The sequence below is a fragment of the Pteropus medius genome, unplaced genomic scaffold (genome assembly GCF_902729225.1).
Source record: "Pteropus medius unplaced genomic scaffold, Ma_sr-lr_union100, whole genome shotgun sequence".
Classification (NCBI taxonomy): Eukaryota; Metazoa; Chordata; class Mammalia; order Chiroptera; family Pteropodidae; genus Pteropus; species Pteropus medius.
Genome location: NW_024346062.1, coordinates 338918 through 355750, shown reverse-complemented (window position 1 = coordinate 355750; position 16833 = coordinate 338918). Strand labels below are relative to the sequence as shown.

Sequence of the window (16833 nt, the reverse complement as noted above, 5' to 3'; positions counted from 1 at the left end):
TCACAAAACTGGGGAAGGCACAGGCTGGATGGAGACAAGTTACCAGTAACAAGTGGATAGATGATAACTTACTCTTAGTGAACACATACTCATTTCCTGACAACCTTCTCAAGCCATCCTGGAATTAAGAAAGATGTTATTAGAAGCATGCTTTATATGCCTTATCATTTTCTCATTTCTTTCTTTGGCAAAGAGATTTGAATCCCGAATAACCTGGTCAATCTGGAACTCCAAGTTGAAGCTCAAAATTAAATCTGAACAACAGCTGCAAGACAGGATATTCTTCCTTCCATGGCCATTAGCCCCAGGAGAAGGGGAACCGAGTTGGCTCTGTTCTCAGGCCAGTTTTCTCTTCTGGCACTTTGGAGCCACATTAGTGAGATCACAGAGTGATCTTGCTTTGGATACATGTGATTTCGAATGGACCCCACTTACCCTCATAGGGACTGCATTATTTAATTTACATATTCGGGAGCCATGGGCCACATTTTGGGGATGCTTTAAAGCCTTAAAATTTGGGGGCAAATTTTTGACTCGTATCTAAATTCTTATTTTTTCCAACTGTATTTTCTATTTTGCAACATGAACATTGCTAATAGACTTTTTAAAACTTTTTGGATTTGAGGTCTTTGGAGGGACAGCGTAAGGGAGTGGACAGAATTCTAATGTTCTGCCATTTACTAGGCTCTTGAACTTGTCTCCAGATGTTCTTGCTTCTCAGTTTCCTTCCTTTCTACCTGAGTACCTAGTTATTTAGATCTTTGCTTAAAAGCCATTTATAATTGCTTGTTATCCCTAGAAAGCGTGTGCTAAGGTTTAAAGCATTAATGCGGGGCTCCCTGGAAGTCACACCTTGACTCTTTAGGCCAAGAGCTTAATTTTTACAACCAGATAAAAAGATAAGTAAAAATGGCCACGACTGTCCTGCCTTTAGGCAGATATCACAAGGGACTCCTGTTTTTTGCCTTTTTTTTTTTGTCTTCCCTAAAGCTACACAAAAATGGTGGAGTCCTGCATTACCTGGAGAGGAACCCTAGGATGGGATGGCAGAAGGGCGAAGGAGTGCAAATAACTCGTTCTAGGAACCAGCATCCTCCCGCTGCAGCTCTGCAGTGGCTCTTCTCCTGAAAGACCATTGTCAGGGTTCCCTATAACTGAAGTCTCCACTGCACTGGGGTGAGGCAACAAAGGACAGTGCAGAGGCAGGAAAGGAACAGGAGGTCACTCGAATTATAGGCTCATTAGAGACCTTTAGTAGGAACAAGAAGAACCGGCCAGAAAGCCAGTCAACTCAGCATTTAATGGCAGGGCTAGACACAAATCTTTAAAATAAAACTAAAGATGACTCTTGGACTGTGTTTTTTTTCCCCCCAAAGAATTCTTCCACCTTCAGCCTCTGATAAGGAGCACAAATGGAATAATCTGAATTTTCTTCTTTTTCTTCACTTGTTGATAAATGATGATTACAGCCAAATAGATCACAGTAAAACACTAGAACAGGATGAGTCTTTTGAAATCAGCTACTGTTGGTGGTTACAAACGATGGTGCTGGACTGCTGGCAGGGGAGGCTCCTCCTCCCCTCCCCCACCAAGCCAGAACAGCTCTATCCTGCTTTTGTCCTATTATAAAGGACACTTCTACATAAGCTCTGATTTAAAGAAAGGATTCTACAGCTTAGATTTTGGAAACCAGTTCTGCTGTCTAAGTACAAACCCTTTCATTATATAAAGAGCCTGAGGTCCAAGGAAACCTAGCCATTACCCCCAACCAATCTGATATTGTACCAGGTCGAGGGGAAGAAGTAAACAAGGGACCCACCATTCATACTTCACCCTCAACTGACTGCCTATTAACTCCTTACTGTAATACAAATTCTGAAGGGCCATCCCCATGCTGTGGTCAGTCAGCTTTACAAATCTTCCACAGAAAGATAAGTGTAGGAATTACTTGAATAATACCGCGCATGCAAATTTTGATGCAGATGCTCTGGTTATGCTGATGTTAGTCCATACAACAGGTGTTTCTGCAATTATAGGTAACAGTATGTGTTACGTGTCACATGCACTCTGGAGTGCACGTCATGTCATCTCCCCTGCATTTCTGGTTTTCCTCATCACTCACAGTCATCAGGCCTCCAACGAGATCACTGGTGTGAGGATCTTCATCTTTGGTACCCAGCTGAGGGGAGTACAGTTCCGTGGTCCGTAAAATTTCTAAAACTCTGTCCAAGGCTTCTGCTACTGTGACGGGGCTGTTTTCTTGGGCTGCATTGATTATATTTATAACCTAAGAGGTGAAGAAAAAGAATGCATTTGATGCCATAAGGACTCTACTTCCCAAAAGTCATACATGTACCCGGAATCCAAAAGAAATCAGATGATAACACATCATTCAAAGTGACCTGTGCTTTCACAACCCTACTGCTTTCTTACCAAGAGATGCTGTTCATCTCGCCCTTGCTGGTGTCTGTTTTCTCAGGCTCCTTTGCAGATCTCTCTCCTCGAGCTGTCTTATAGAGATTGGTGCTGGGCCTTTCTGGAAGGGTACAGCCCTTCCAGAGATGAGCACTTTCACTTCCACAGCTTTGGACACCTATGATCTGTATGCCAAGGACTCTCAAATTTACATCCTAGCCTTGAACTCTTTGTGACCTTCAGACTTGTATATCCAATTACCTACCCGACATATCTACTGGATTATCTTACTTACATGTCCAAAACTAAACTCATGATCTTGCTCCCCTCTCCCCAATCAAGTAAACAAATATAACAAAAAAATGAAAGACAAGAGCTGTGCTCCTTTCTCTGGTTTCTACACTGTAGTAAAAAACAAAAACAAAAACAAAAACAAAATCACTTCTATCCACTTTGTGCTCAAACTAAAACTTTGAGAAGCCCTGGTTTACATATCACTTTCCCTCATTGCTCTCCTCGATCGGACAATATAATCACCAAATCAAACTGATTCTACCCCTACGTATTTCCTGATCTCTTCGTTTTTCTCCACCTTCATTGCTATAATTCTACTGTAGTTAATTAACACTGATTCTTGTCTGAAATTCTGGAAGAGCCCACTAATTTGCCTCTTCTCTTTCACTCTTACCATCTCCAATCCATTCTCTACTTGATGGCTGGATATTCTTTACAGTAAGCATACCTGATCGCGTAACTCTTCCGCTTTAAACTCTTCACTGGTTTCCCTTACACATAAACTAAAACATAAATGCCTTATTATAGCACAATCGGCCAGAATGAACTGAGCCCTGCAAAGTCACATCACCACCCTCTTCCTTCTGCTCTCCAAGCTCCAGCCACCCTGACTTTCTTTCATGTCCTCAAATGCTCCAATTCCCCTTTTCCCACCTCAGAGCTTCATCCCTTTCTGTGTCTTTTTGACCCAGATCCTCTTCTCCCCCTCACTTCCAATATCTTTGCATGCTTCAGGTCTTACTTCAAACATTACTTCCTCTACAGAGAGACCCTCCCTGATCACCCCCTCACCCAACCAAAATAGAGCCCTAATTTCCTCTCATAGAACCCTGTTGTTTTCCTTTAATTTATAACTACATATTTATTTATGTGTTTGTTTTATATCTGTTTCTTCTACTAAGCTCTGATATCAGTGGTATGTCATTCATCATTTTATCTCCGAAACATAGCTCAGGCCTAGGTGACCCTGACGGTAGAGTGGAGCTGCCACTCACCTTTGTGATGGGAGCCTCGATGGTCATGGAGTGGATCCTTGCCATGGATGGATAGCGACGATTCTGTAGGCTCGGTGCTGCAAAGAAGCCAAGAAAGCTGTATCTGGTTCTGGGGGCTCAGCTTGTCCAAGTGCAGCAAAGGAGTCCTCCATGGACTGGGGTCCTGGTTCTCAAAGGACTACTGTCCCCCCACAAAGCAGTCAATTTACCCATCTCTTAATCCTCAGCTACTACTTGCCAGAGTCTGGAAAGGGTGCTCTGGCCTGGATCTTTGGTAGCAGGAAGGCTGTACAAGCCCCAGGTCCATAAGGGGAATTTCAGAGAAGGTGGATGGAGTTCTGAGGCCCCATCCCACCAGCTCAATGATTCCCCAGGACTCACTTTCCTATAAGTCGCTAAAGCCCAACATGGGCAGTTCCATCGCTGTCAGTCCTCAGCCGCTGGTCATGTAACTGGATAGCTATGCGGTGTGGGAGGGGTGGCATGGCCCAGGATGAGGGGGTGCGGGAGAATGAGCCCACACGCAGAGTGAGTGAGGGCCAGGCACTCCACCTCCCTGAGCCTACCTCCAACACCCAGAACTCACAGTGGTTCTAGCTCTAATCTGTAGAAACTTTCATTTTAAAATAGTTTTTTTTTTTTTTTTTGAATAGGTAATGCTTACATGTGGTTCAAAACTCAAAAGGGAGAAGCTTTACTTTAAAAGATATTCTCGTCAGATCTTCCTACCACTTCCTGTGAGTCAGGCAGGAGGGATGGAATCCGCATGTTACAGACGGGGGCACTTAATCTAGCCATTATCAACAGAGCAGGCCTGCTGCTCAGCCATCTTTCTGCTGCCAGAGCAGTCGCATTACAGATCTCTTCTTTACTCTTCAACCTTCACTTCTCCTGTGTTCTGGAGAGATGATGATCCCATTTCAAACTCTACTCTGAAAACTCATCTACTTGAAATTCCCTCATCCATTATCCTCTCCACCTCGAACATATCTACACCCTCGATCCATTTGAAAAAATTTCAGTCCATCTTTTTTACATTCTTGGTCCCAATCACTTGCATGCCCTGTGATTTATCTGTCTTCCTCCAGGAATTATCCATCTTATCCCTAGAGTCTTTGGTTCCTGCTAGTCCTTCATACTCAGGTTTCTCACTGTGAACTGAAGGACTTAAAAATCCTTCACTTGCCCTTCCTGTTCCCTTAAGTAACCACCCTACTTTTCTCCTTTCTATCAGAGTCAGTAACCCTCCCTTCCTCATACCCCTAGATAAAAACTAACTGAATGAGTGAAATCCATTAATCTGTTCTCAGCCCTTAAGCTCACTGATCTCTGCAGCATTTATCACTGCTAGCCATCTTCTTTCTTTCGCTACCCTCCTGTTCTTGGTTCATGAGACACTAAATTCACAGAGTTCACCCTCAGCCCTTCTTTCCTCTCCATTCGCCCTATTTCTCCTGCTGAGGGTGAACTTTCAAGCCTTGGACTTAGTCTCTGTCCTTCTGTCTCTCTGTCCCTCTCCTCTGTCCTTCTCTCTCTCCCTCTCCCTCCCTCTCCTCTCTCTCTCTCTCTCTCTCTCTCTCTCTCTCTCTTCTACCTTACACACACACACACACACACCCTTCTGCACGTAGCTTCATCCATCACCTCCAGGACTCCCAAGTTCACATCTCTAGCTCTGAGTACCATCTTGCATTTTAGCTTCCCTGGCATCTCCACTAAAATAAAATTCATCATTCTCTCCTCGACCCCCCATCTAGCCATACATGGAGACTTTCCTAGTTCTGTAAATATTACTTTTATTATCCCAGGCACATAGGAATGAAATTTCAGAACAATCTTTGACTTTCTATCTCCCTGCAAATCCAATTGCTTAGGCCTAACTGAACTAAAAAATGTTTTGCTAAACTCTGTCTCATAGTGTATCCATAACATTTTATTAAGGGAAAATAAGGATGTGTAACAGGTACACTGAAAGCTGGGTTTGTATTGGAGTTGGGAAGCAAAGACTCTGGTCCCCTCTCTGCCACTAGCACCCAAGAGTGACCTAGCTATTGGAACTCTGAACTGTTCTGGTGCTTACGGCCAAAACACTTTAAGCCACCAATGAACAAGCACTCAGTCATTTCAAAGAGAAGACAAAGACTATAAACATTAAAAAAAAAAAAAAAAAGAATAAAAAAGCCTAAAAAGTTTGCAGCCTGTGGGGAAAAGCCAGTTTAGTTGCAACCCTACTCTTTGGGGTTTTGGTTATATGCTGACAAATTCTTGAATATATTCCTTTGTCATTTTCTATACTTTAAAAGGTCAAGGAAATCTGAAAAACTTCTTACCATCACTGCCTCGAGATGATATCGATTTCACATCAATGGACTCTTTCCTCCTGTTCTTGTATCTGAATGAATGAGACTCTAAGGGTTTCAGATGAGTAATGGAGAATTCACAGGTGAAATGTGGGCACATTTTCCCCCTCATCCTCCAAAGAAGATAAGTTTACTTTATAAGCACTATAAAATATTTTTTAAGATATAGTAAAGCACTTTCTCTTCAAATCATCACCACACATAGAATTTTCAGTCATATTAGTTATAAAATGATGCCCTTTCTTGTGGTACATTACGTCACAGAAATGGGGCTTAATATTATTCAAGGGTTATTTAGTTCCATTAATAACATATCTTTTTGAAAATAAACTTGGGAAATTTGGGGGGTGGGGCGCTCATTTTGACCCAAAGGACAATACATTTAACTGGATGGGGAAGGCTCTTAAGGGGATATTTGAGGAAATAAAATACTAGTGAAATCCACAGAGTTGAATTTACTTGAGAAACTAATCTGGACCAATTTGAGGCCTCTCTGGGAAGTAAGACCTCAGATGGTCTAGGTTCTCCTGAGGATGTGATTTCATCAAATGATGCATACTGCCAATCCCAGGAAGGAAGAGAAGGCAATTTTATAATCGAACAATTTCCAACAATTAAACTCGACTTTTGTCCCCATTTTCTGAGGGGAGAAATCACTTAAAAATTCTACATAAATCTTTGCAGACTTTGAATTTAACACTCAAAATGTGCTTTGACAGTGCAAGATCTAAGCAAACAGTGCATGCCACCAGTGAGGACCAAGAAATAAAATCGTCAAGGCAGCAGAGCTGTCTTCAGAAACATGCATTTCAAGGCATTGCTTCTTGTGTAAGTAACGCATGAGCAAGGAGAGAAACATAACCATAACAGAGAATTGCTCTTTACTATGCTAAGACAGAAGGCGGATATGCAGGTTCCAGCAGGGAGAATGCATTTCTTAGACACAAAGAAATGATCATGTTTCAAGAAAGAAAAAAAGATGCAACAATGCTTGTTTAAGAACTGTCTAGTGACACCAAGAAAGGTATAGGGAGTGTAATAGTTAAGAGGACCAACTCCAGAGCCAAAGTGCCAAAATTCACATCTCCACTAAGCCATCTAGTAGCTATGTAATCTTGAGAATGTTACTTCCCTGTGTCTCGGTATCCACACGTGTAAAGTGGGTATAGTTACAGCATCTCATTCATAGGCTGTTGCGACATATAAACGAGTTAATCCACGAATAGCACTCAGAACAGTGCCTGCTACATAGTAAGTAATGTAGTTCATGTTGGCTATTATTACTATCTGCTCATCTGTATATGTACCTTCTTAGGCACACATGGAATCACATTATAATATTGTTCTACTGCTTGCTGTTTTCATAATATGTCTTAGATACTTATCTAGATCACCTTTCTAACCATCGAGTGTCCTAAAAAATCTGATTCAATTAAAAAATGGGTTAAATCAGTAACTAAACCTGAATTATATTTATACAGCATGAAGTGAAAGGCAGAATTTTTAAAAAGTTAATCTGAACACCATAGCCATGATCTATCCCTTTGCCTAATTTTGTCTTCCAGACTGCCTTAATAATTTTCCTGGTCTTAGATAGGAGTTTAAATATTTCATTATAAAGACAAGTATACATAGTGAGTGGTACTTTAAATTATATTGTTAGGATAATATGGCATTTTTCAAATCCTCAGAAACTAATAGTGTTCACTCGCAAAACATTCAGTTTTAGCCTATTCATGGACTTAATAATCATATATGTTCCTAGCATTAGTTTACCAGATAATAAATTAAATCTAACTTATTAAAGATTTAAGATTAAATTCAAGATTAAAGAACAGAAGAATTCCTCAAAATGTAGTTTCTAAATAAAACTAAAGTGGTAGGTTAGTTTCACAGCTGTGAGCCCAGGTTGACTGGTTGAATCCTAAATCATTCATTAGAAATTATTCAAGACGAATAATGCTTATTCTTCTGGAAATTATCTCAGCCAAAATTAAGAGAAACTATAGCAATAACAATGATTAAAAGTTTGGAAAAATTCTTCTTCAATAAAGGCCATTTAAATCAAAGAATTTGTTATTCATTCTCTCAACAAATGCTTGTAGAATGAATTTAAAAACCAGAGAAAAGGATAAAGGAGTTTTAGATAGCTGTACTCAATGGCAAAAAGGGATACAGCAGCACCAGTTTAAAAAAATAGCTGCCACTTACTGAGCACCTACTATGCACCAGACACTGTGTTTTTAATGTTTACTTTATAGTAGTTATATCATCATTAAAACAATTCTGAAAGCTACATATTATAAACCTCATTTTACCAATGAGGAAATTTAAAGTTGGAGAGATTATGTAGGTAGCTCAAGGTAAAAGAGCTAAAAATGGCAGAACCGTGTTTTCTAAGATGGGATGGTTTTAACTTATCAATGTTCTGTGAGTATTTGAGTGTCTACTAAGTGCAAAACAATGCCAGGCACTGTAAAGAATATGAAAATGCTTGTAACAGTATTTGGCACCCAGAAGCCCTTAAAGTTAATACTCTTGCTTAAAGAGTTAGAAGAAATAAATTAAAACATCTGTGAGAGAGAGAAGGGAGGGGGTTGGGGAGGAGGATACTAAACAGTTAAATACCAGGTACTGCTAGATAGTATGTACATTTTCTCCTTTAATCTGCATAACAATGACGTGGACAATGTTAATTCATTTTACAAATAAAGAAACCGAAGATCAGAAAGATCCAGTGAAATCTGAGTAGGCTAACATGTGGTCCATCCTGGAATCAAGGAGAGGGACTAAATAGTAGCCCAGGGTCTGACTTTATGCATTAGTGGCTGGGAAGCCACCACAGGGCAGAGGATGTGCTGTGTGTGTAGGAACGAGAATTTTAAATCTCTGGTAGCAGACTGATTTTTTCCTCTAACGACCAGAGAATTCCAGACCTTTCAAATGTAGAAATCATCAGGTCTAGCTCTCTCATTTTAGGGCTGGGGAAACCAAGGGTCAGACAGTCAGAGTCTTGCCCAAAGTAGGAGGCGGGGAGTGGGAAGCTGAAATGGTGACTCAGTGCTCCTGACTCCCAGGCCAGGGCCCATCCTCAGTGACCGACTGACTGCTGCTAAGAAAGGGAAGCTCAACTATGGTACAACAGCAATGTGCCTCCCCTGAACTTTTGGGCCACTCTCTAATTTAGGTTTGTTTGCTCTACATGGTCTCTAGCCAGCAAAAGAAAACCAGGAATAGGGAGGCATTAGGTAGAAAAGGTTGCCATGAATACATATTCAAAACTTTTCAAGGGATTCTGCTTTTATACTGGCTTTCCATCCTTCTGCTATCAGCACTTAAAGTTTAGCCATCCAAGTTCTGGGGTGGTGACTGTCAATCTAGACTTCTTGAGAGTCATTTATAGACTTGAACCCACGAATGCCGTCTGAATGTAGAAGAGTGAAATTGAAGTATTCTCACCTGTCTGAGAATTGTCTCCTGAATCACGATGAACCTTGTGAATCTAAAGTTGTTCAAAAGTTTGGTAGAAACAAGAGAAATAGATTCAAAATATGGTATGAGTGACATTTCCAGCCAAATAATTTCATTAAAAAAATCTCTGAAAACTTCGAGAAAGCAAGAAGTTGCACAGATAACATAAACAGCTGAAAGATGTACACCAAGTGATAACACTATAAACGCTGTTACGTTCAGACACTAATACAATGGCTGAGCCCGAGAGCAGGATGATCCTACAATACTCAGAGGACGCACTCTCTAAGCAGGACAGCTAAATCTTCAGTCCGCTGTTCTCATTTTGACAGTCTACAGAAATGCAGAGAGACAAAAAGCTACAACAAAATTTATGATTATATAAGGCTAATATACAACCTGTTTGTATTTCATACATGTTATAATTTTTTTCTGTAAATAAAAGTAATCTGAATTTAAGCCTAAGATTTCTAAAAACCTTTCTAAAAAGCTCTTCAGATGCTTTATTATGGACAGGGTCAATTTACAAAATGTTTCTTCACAATGAAATCTGAATTTTAGATGCAGCTTAGCACCTAGTTCCTTCTCATTATCAGTTTTCGTGTATGTGTGCTGATGATTTTGTGCACTGCTCAATAAATATGTCGAATGATGGATGAAGTAATTAACACTAGAAATAATAAATATGCTTTCTTTGGGGTTCTAAATTTCCTGTGTTTGTGATTGACTGACACATTTTTGGGGGCTCAGCTAGCTCTATCACACTTATCATCATGCCGCTTTCTTGCTAAATCCACCTACTTCTAGTTGCTCAACTCATCAAGCATTTGTAGCCACTCAGTGAATAAGTTAACTTGAGAAACATGCCAGGTGAGTGTGTAGGGCTGTCTATGGAGGAAGATTAGGATGATTTAGCAACATCGTCAACTGTAAGAGCCAGAAGTCCCATTTATATATATCACATGCAGGTAAAATGCTCCAGCTTGACTGAACCATTGAAAAATAATCATCTGAAACAGAAGTGTTAAAATAGGTGTTTTCTATGAACTACTCTGCACAGTTTATTCCACATAATTACAAAAACAATTACATGGCCAGCCTATGTGAGATCTTGGCCTTAATGTGATTAAGGGCTGTGACTTATTTACCCCATAACTATGGAACCTTTTCATTTCTCCTGTAAATAACTGCTTTTGTTTTTCCTTTATAAAGTCCATTTGCTACAAAGCTGAGCGCAGTGTGAATTTCTGATACTACACCAAATGAATACAACCCTTGCCTTGCAAACTATCTCAATCAGCTTTCGTTCAAAAGCAAGTAATCTTTAAACACTTGGCTTTTCTCTCTGAATCATAACACAATACATCTCTCCATTAGGAACAAAGTCTCACAGCCTCCCCAGACTACACACAATAAACCCTCTCTTGTAGTTTATTGGCCCCCACAGGCCAGCGACTGAACTGTGGAGCTCCTGGAAGGTCAGCGCGGGCTTTGCGTTCTGTCCAGATGAAACCAGATGAAGCTCAAAGTCCAGCAGATGCACAGCCCAGCCCTGCCCCTTGAGCTGAAAATGTGCCCTGGTCCCAGAGCGGGAGTAGAGCGAACAGGGAGTCGGGGAGAGGAGAGGTGCTGGGCCCCCCTGCTGAGGCGGCTCTGGTATTTCTCCACATGGTGCTGCATTTGGCACATTCTGAGCTGAATGCGCCACACCCACCCCAAGCCCATCATCCCCCATTGGCTCATCCGCCTCTGGTGGGCCCTCTCCTACAGACAGCACAGAGACTAGAAATACTCCTTGACTGACCAACCGACCACCTTTCACTTGCTTCACCAGCCGAAGAGCTATGGGCTGTCTCAGCATCTGCTTTCCAGGACCCTATATCATGACTCACTTCATGATCCTCTGTGGCAAGAGCGGCACCTGAGGACCTTTCACCTGTCACACCCCAGCAGGGCTGTTTTTATCAAAGCTTCCTGACTCAGGTTGCCTACGTGCCTCTTCTAAATACCCCGTTTACAGCTAATGACCCGCTAGGAGGAAAAACTTATTTTAGAATTTTCTTCTTGGAAGTCTAAACCCATCAGTCATTTATAACTTGGTGTGAATGATTCCACTAAAATTACTTCCTCATAATTCTCAGTCAAGCTCACTGAGGAAATAAACAGGAATGAGTGGTTCTGTAGTGTGGTGTCTTCTGGTGGGCAGCTTCGGGGAAGTCCATGGCCTTGAGGACTGTAGGGCAGGAAAAGAGAGGGACCAGCTTCTCATGACAACAGCAGCCATCGTTCAGATGTTCGCCACATGCTAGCAGCTTCACATTTGTAACCTGGTCATCACAACGTCCTTGCAAGGGAGGAAGGATCATCATTCCTCTGACAGATGGGGAAACTGAGGTTTCACAAAGTTAAGGAACTTGCCTGAGCCTCGCAGATAGTACATGGCAGAGCCTGATTTCATACCAAGCTTCCTCTAGCTCTAAAACTATTTCCTCTTTGTCACATTGCTCTCTACAGTGAGGCCTCAGAAGGAAAGTCCTGGGCTCAAGCTTGTTAAACTGGGGTCTGAGGACAATAGCCCCTGGGTCAGTGCAGGGCATTTGTTTGAAATATATCTTTCTTTCAAATTTTGGGGAAGGTATAAATCTCTGCTATTGATAGGTTTTGTTATATGCATGCTAAAGCAAAGAAAAATCATAATTCAATGTCTCCATGTCAGCCAGCTTCTCTGGAGTATAGTGCTTCTGTTGTTTTTCCTTTTGTGAAAGAAAGCTTAAAGTATAGAATATGTCCAAATAATGACTGGGAATTTTGATGCTGTGCGCCCCAGAGGGAATCGCAGGCTGTAGCACGAAGTTTCTGTGAAGTGAATGCTACCAGCCTTGTCCTGTGCCACCCTTGCCAGAGCACAAAGCAAGTCCTTGGAAGCCTACAGTTTGTTTTTGGAAAGGAAATTCATAACCTTGAATCTTTAATTACTTAAAATACTATAGGTTCCCACAGATGTTGCTGTCCTTGTGCTACACGCTTTGTTTACAAACACCTGATCAAGTTTGGCTCTAAAAATCACTACAAATTATGTGTGTGTGATGTTTCGGTGTCATCTGTTTTCTTCCTCGAGAACAATCCTTTAAACATTATATTTTCTCTATACATTCACCAGAATATCTAAAACAAAAAAGAAATTTCATCAAGGATGTGCAGTAGCTAGAGGGAGTCCAAAATTGTGCAACTGCTATGAAAAAAGGCCTGTCAGTTTCTTATAAAATTAAACATAGACCCACCCTATGACTCAGCTCCTCAGTATTCAGTTCCACTCCTGAGTCTTTACCCAAGATAAACAAATATATATTCACAAAAAGACTTGTCTAAGAATGTTCAAAGGAGTCAAAAACTGGAAATAGCCCAGAAGTCCATCAGCAAGAGAAATAAACTGTGGAAGAATGATGCAATGGAATACTACTCAGGGATGAAAAGGAAAAAGGAAAAAAATTACTGATACATACAACAAGGATGCATCTCAAAACATGACGAGTGAAAGAAGCCAAACCTGAAAGAGCGGACACTGTATAAAGCAAAACTTGAACAGGAAAAACTAATCTATGGTCATATAATTCAGAACTGCATCACCTCTGGGGGTGGGAGTGAAGGCAAGAGGAACAGGGAAGGGACACAAGGGAACTTTTGGCGTGGTAAGGTTTAGTGTCTTGTTGGGGTCTGGGTTGCAGAAATATGTGCATTTGTCAAAACTCAAGGAACGCTATACTTAAGATTTGTGCATTTCACTGTATGTAACTTTTACCTAAAAAAAGAACCCCGAAACGAATACTAAGCTCTTAATACTACGCATGCTAAAGCACCAAAGAGTAAAATGTCCTGATGTTTACAACTTAGTTTGAAATCTTTCAAAGAATCAGATGGACTGATGGCTAAATCCAGGGATAAGGCAAAATATTAATTATAGAACCTAGGTGGTAGGTACATGCATATTATAATTCTTCTAACTCTTCTATATGCTTGAAAAATTTCATGTAAAAATGTTGGGAAAATTATATATTCAACAGAATATGGATCGATGGCTAAAAATTAGAAGTTTGAAATATAATTTGAAAATCTGTGAAAACACACAAAATGGAGGAAATTGAGAACAGCCTGAACTCAGCGAGGTGAATGACAGACATGTCACGGTCCCTGGATCTCTGGACCATGAGCCTGGGCATGGAGATGATGCGCCACTTCAGATCATAACTAGGGCACTATAGATAGCAGTAGCAAACTTAGAAGATTTTACCTAGGTAACTTTAATATGTTGATTTTAATAATTTTACTGACTTTATGATTTATAGAGTTACAAATAAACCTAAATCCTGATCTCTCCTATGGCAGAAACACTCCAAAAAGTAACTATAATGAACACATCCCTCTTAATATATGTTTTAAATCACTTTTTTTAAAAAATGAAAAATCGTGAGACTTTAGCAATTAAAATGAGTCATGGCCAAGATCAGTACAATAATAAGCAAGCAAGCAAATATTAGATACTTTCTTTAACATTCATTTCAGAATCACCTTATGAATGTGAATAGCATTTGGTAGAAATGTTTGAGTCTGCTTTTGTCATTATTGAATGACAACATCATAAAAGGCATCAGTCACAATTAAAAGCACCAGATATCCCAGTACGTGAGCCAGGGGGTCATCCTTGAGGCTTTCTTTTCTCTCACCCCCATGTCTAAGTCCATTATCATATCCTGTAAGATGTTCCTTCTAAATACCTCTGGTTTCACTACTTTTCTCCATTGTCAGATTGCAGGCTACCGCCAGCTCATCTGAACTTGGCAATACTCCAATCCATTCTAAATTCTTCAACCAGTGAAATCTTGCAAAACTGTACATTTAATCCTGTGATTCTCATGCTTAAAATGCATACATCCTATTGTTCCTAGGGTCAAGTCTCATGTGACAGACTATGAGGCTCTGCAGTGTGGCCTGGCCCCTGCCGGCTCTCGAGCAGTACTGCTGTCCTGGGGTCTTAGGAGGCCATACTGGCCTCCTTTCTATCTAATTTTCCAATGCTTTTTACTACCTCAGGGCCTTTGCACATGTGACTCCTCCGCCCAGGAAGCTTACCAATCCATTCTCTTTCCTATGCCTATTTGTCCTCCATATCTTAGCTGAAAGGTGATATCCACAGGGACATCTTCCAAGATATTTCCTGCCTATCCCAGTCCCTCATGAGGTCAAGTCCTTCTGTCACATATTCTCAATAGACTTTTCACTTTTTGTATTTCTTATAGTTCAAAACTTTGTACTGTTTGACTGTCTGTTGTCCTTCCAAACTAAGTTCTATTTAAGCAGGAGTTGTGTCTCATTTGATTACCTTTGTACACTGAGTGCTAACACAGTCCCTGGTACAAAGAAGCTCAATAAATATTAGTTCCTAAGAGACAGAGATTAATCAGCCTCTTCACCTTGTAGCTTGTGGTGAATACATTGTTGTTAATGATTTGGCCGTCATATTGGTCTCTGTTGACCAATATACTTAATACTCATGTCTCTGAAGACATGAATTTGCAAAGTGTTTCATGGTAACATACCTATAAAGAAAATTTCCATGAAACATGTTCTTTAAAAACAAAACAAAAAACAACAAATACAGTATTGACTAAAAAATACATCTGTGTGCTTTGATAGTACCAAATCTACAACTGGCAAAAGAGTTGGTGTGATGGCAAAAAACCAGTGGCATCAAAAACCTGAATGCATCCTCATCCCTGAACCAGTTCCCTGCACCTCTTGGAAATTCTTTGCTATGTTTCTCATTGTATTCAACAGACCATATTATTCAAAAAGAAAAAAAGAAAAAAAAAAAGATTGTTCGTATCCATACATACACATTTGTAATGAAATGAGAATTAACTTTGAAATATTTCTTGATTATACAGAAGAGCACTGGCTTTGATGGAAGAAGATTCTGATCGAAGTTTTCAAACTTCGGTTGCTTTTGTGTCTCCCTTTCCCTCTACCAATATTATGAAAAGGGGTAAAAATCTGTTTAAGATGAAGAAAAGCACTATTCTCTTAACTACTCAGTGTAGTTTACAGTTGATTTATCAAGCATTTTTTTTTTTTTTTAAAGATTGAACATGCCTGATCAACTTCATGACAAAACTGAATGCTTTCATGTATGTGATGACTTCAGGGATGAAGTAGAGATTGAATGCTGGGAACTGAGTCATTTGAGACCCTCCCTTCATTTACATGTAATGAAAATGATAGCGTGTGTGGTACAGTGCAGAATTTCTTTGATCATCTTTCTTTACTGAATATGCTTTGATGAATATTTCCTCAGATGGCAAAAGTATCTGATGCATAAATCAAAGATCTTTTCTATTGCTCTATTTTCAGAAACCACTTGGAGATACACTTCTCAAAATTCTCCCACAAACGGCAAACAAACAGCAAACAGTGTCCCCCAAACATGGGAACAAAACACTTCATGCAACATTCTGGATCCCTGTCCTCAGCGATTACCTTTACGTAGCCCCAAACGCCATGGACAAGCTGTTGCTGCTGTTCTCATGTATTCTGAGTCTAGGTTAGCAACCAGCCAGAGGCAAAATTGCACGGATGCCGACGTTGATCTTTGGTGTCAGATCTCTTCACTTCAGTAAATTTCACGAGCCTAAAAGACTCAATACAACATCGTCTCTCCCCTTTTATCTTGATGGTAATTTAAAATGTTACTTATATCAAAGCAACATGCATTGGTTTGATATAAATGAAAATGCATATGAATTTTTAAGGTCACGCAAGATTCAAAAGAATTCTAAGCTTTTTTTCTCCCACATTCTTTACCGTATGCCAGACAAGTGTGGATATATCTCCTCCACTGTTATTTTCTTGGAAATATTTTAGCATTCTTCTCCTGTGCGATGCCAGATCTAGCATGTTCAGGTATTACTGGCATCCCTTGGTCAAAATGTCTCTCACCTCAGTGCTAGTGCCCACTGGCCGTACATTCAACATGCATTTGCGAGAGCCTTTTACACAGAAGTATTCTCATTATGTAGTCTAGTCATAATCATTTTTGTATCCTTATCTCATGGAAAAACACTTAATGCAAGCTGCCATTCAGGCTTAAATGATTTATCTTTTTTCCCTTGTCCAGTGTCTCTTAATGGCTTTCAAATACCTACAGTGTAAGCACCACTTTGCTTCATACTCAAAATGTTGAGTTTTCTAATATGCACATATTAGAGTGGTTCTCAAACTTCAGCATGAATCAGAATCACCTGAAG

At 40.2% G+C, this 16833-nt stretch overlaps 1 protein-coding gene across 1 annotated transcript in view; it reads right to left on the bottom strand.

Moving 5' to 3' along the window:
- Positions 1-16833, bottom strand: part of PDE8B (phosphodiesterase 8B) — a 186934-nt gene that overhangs the window by 14312 nt on the left and 155789 nt on the right. The window contains exons 11-15 of the mRNA XM_039874880.1: positions 9524-9566; positions 6035-6112; positions 3705-3781; positions 2123-2287; positions 73-118 (exon numbers count right to left, since the gene is read on the bottom strand). Of these exons, the coding sequence (XP_039730814.1) occupies positions 73-118; positions 2123-2287; positions 3705-3781; positions 6035-6112; positions 9524-9566 (409 nt within the window). The remainder of the gene's footprint in view (positions 1-72; positions 119-2122; positions 2288-3704; positions 3782-6034; positions 6113-9523; positions 9567-16833) is intronic.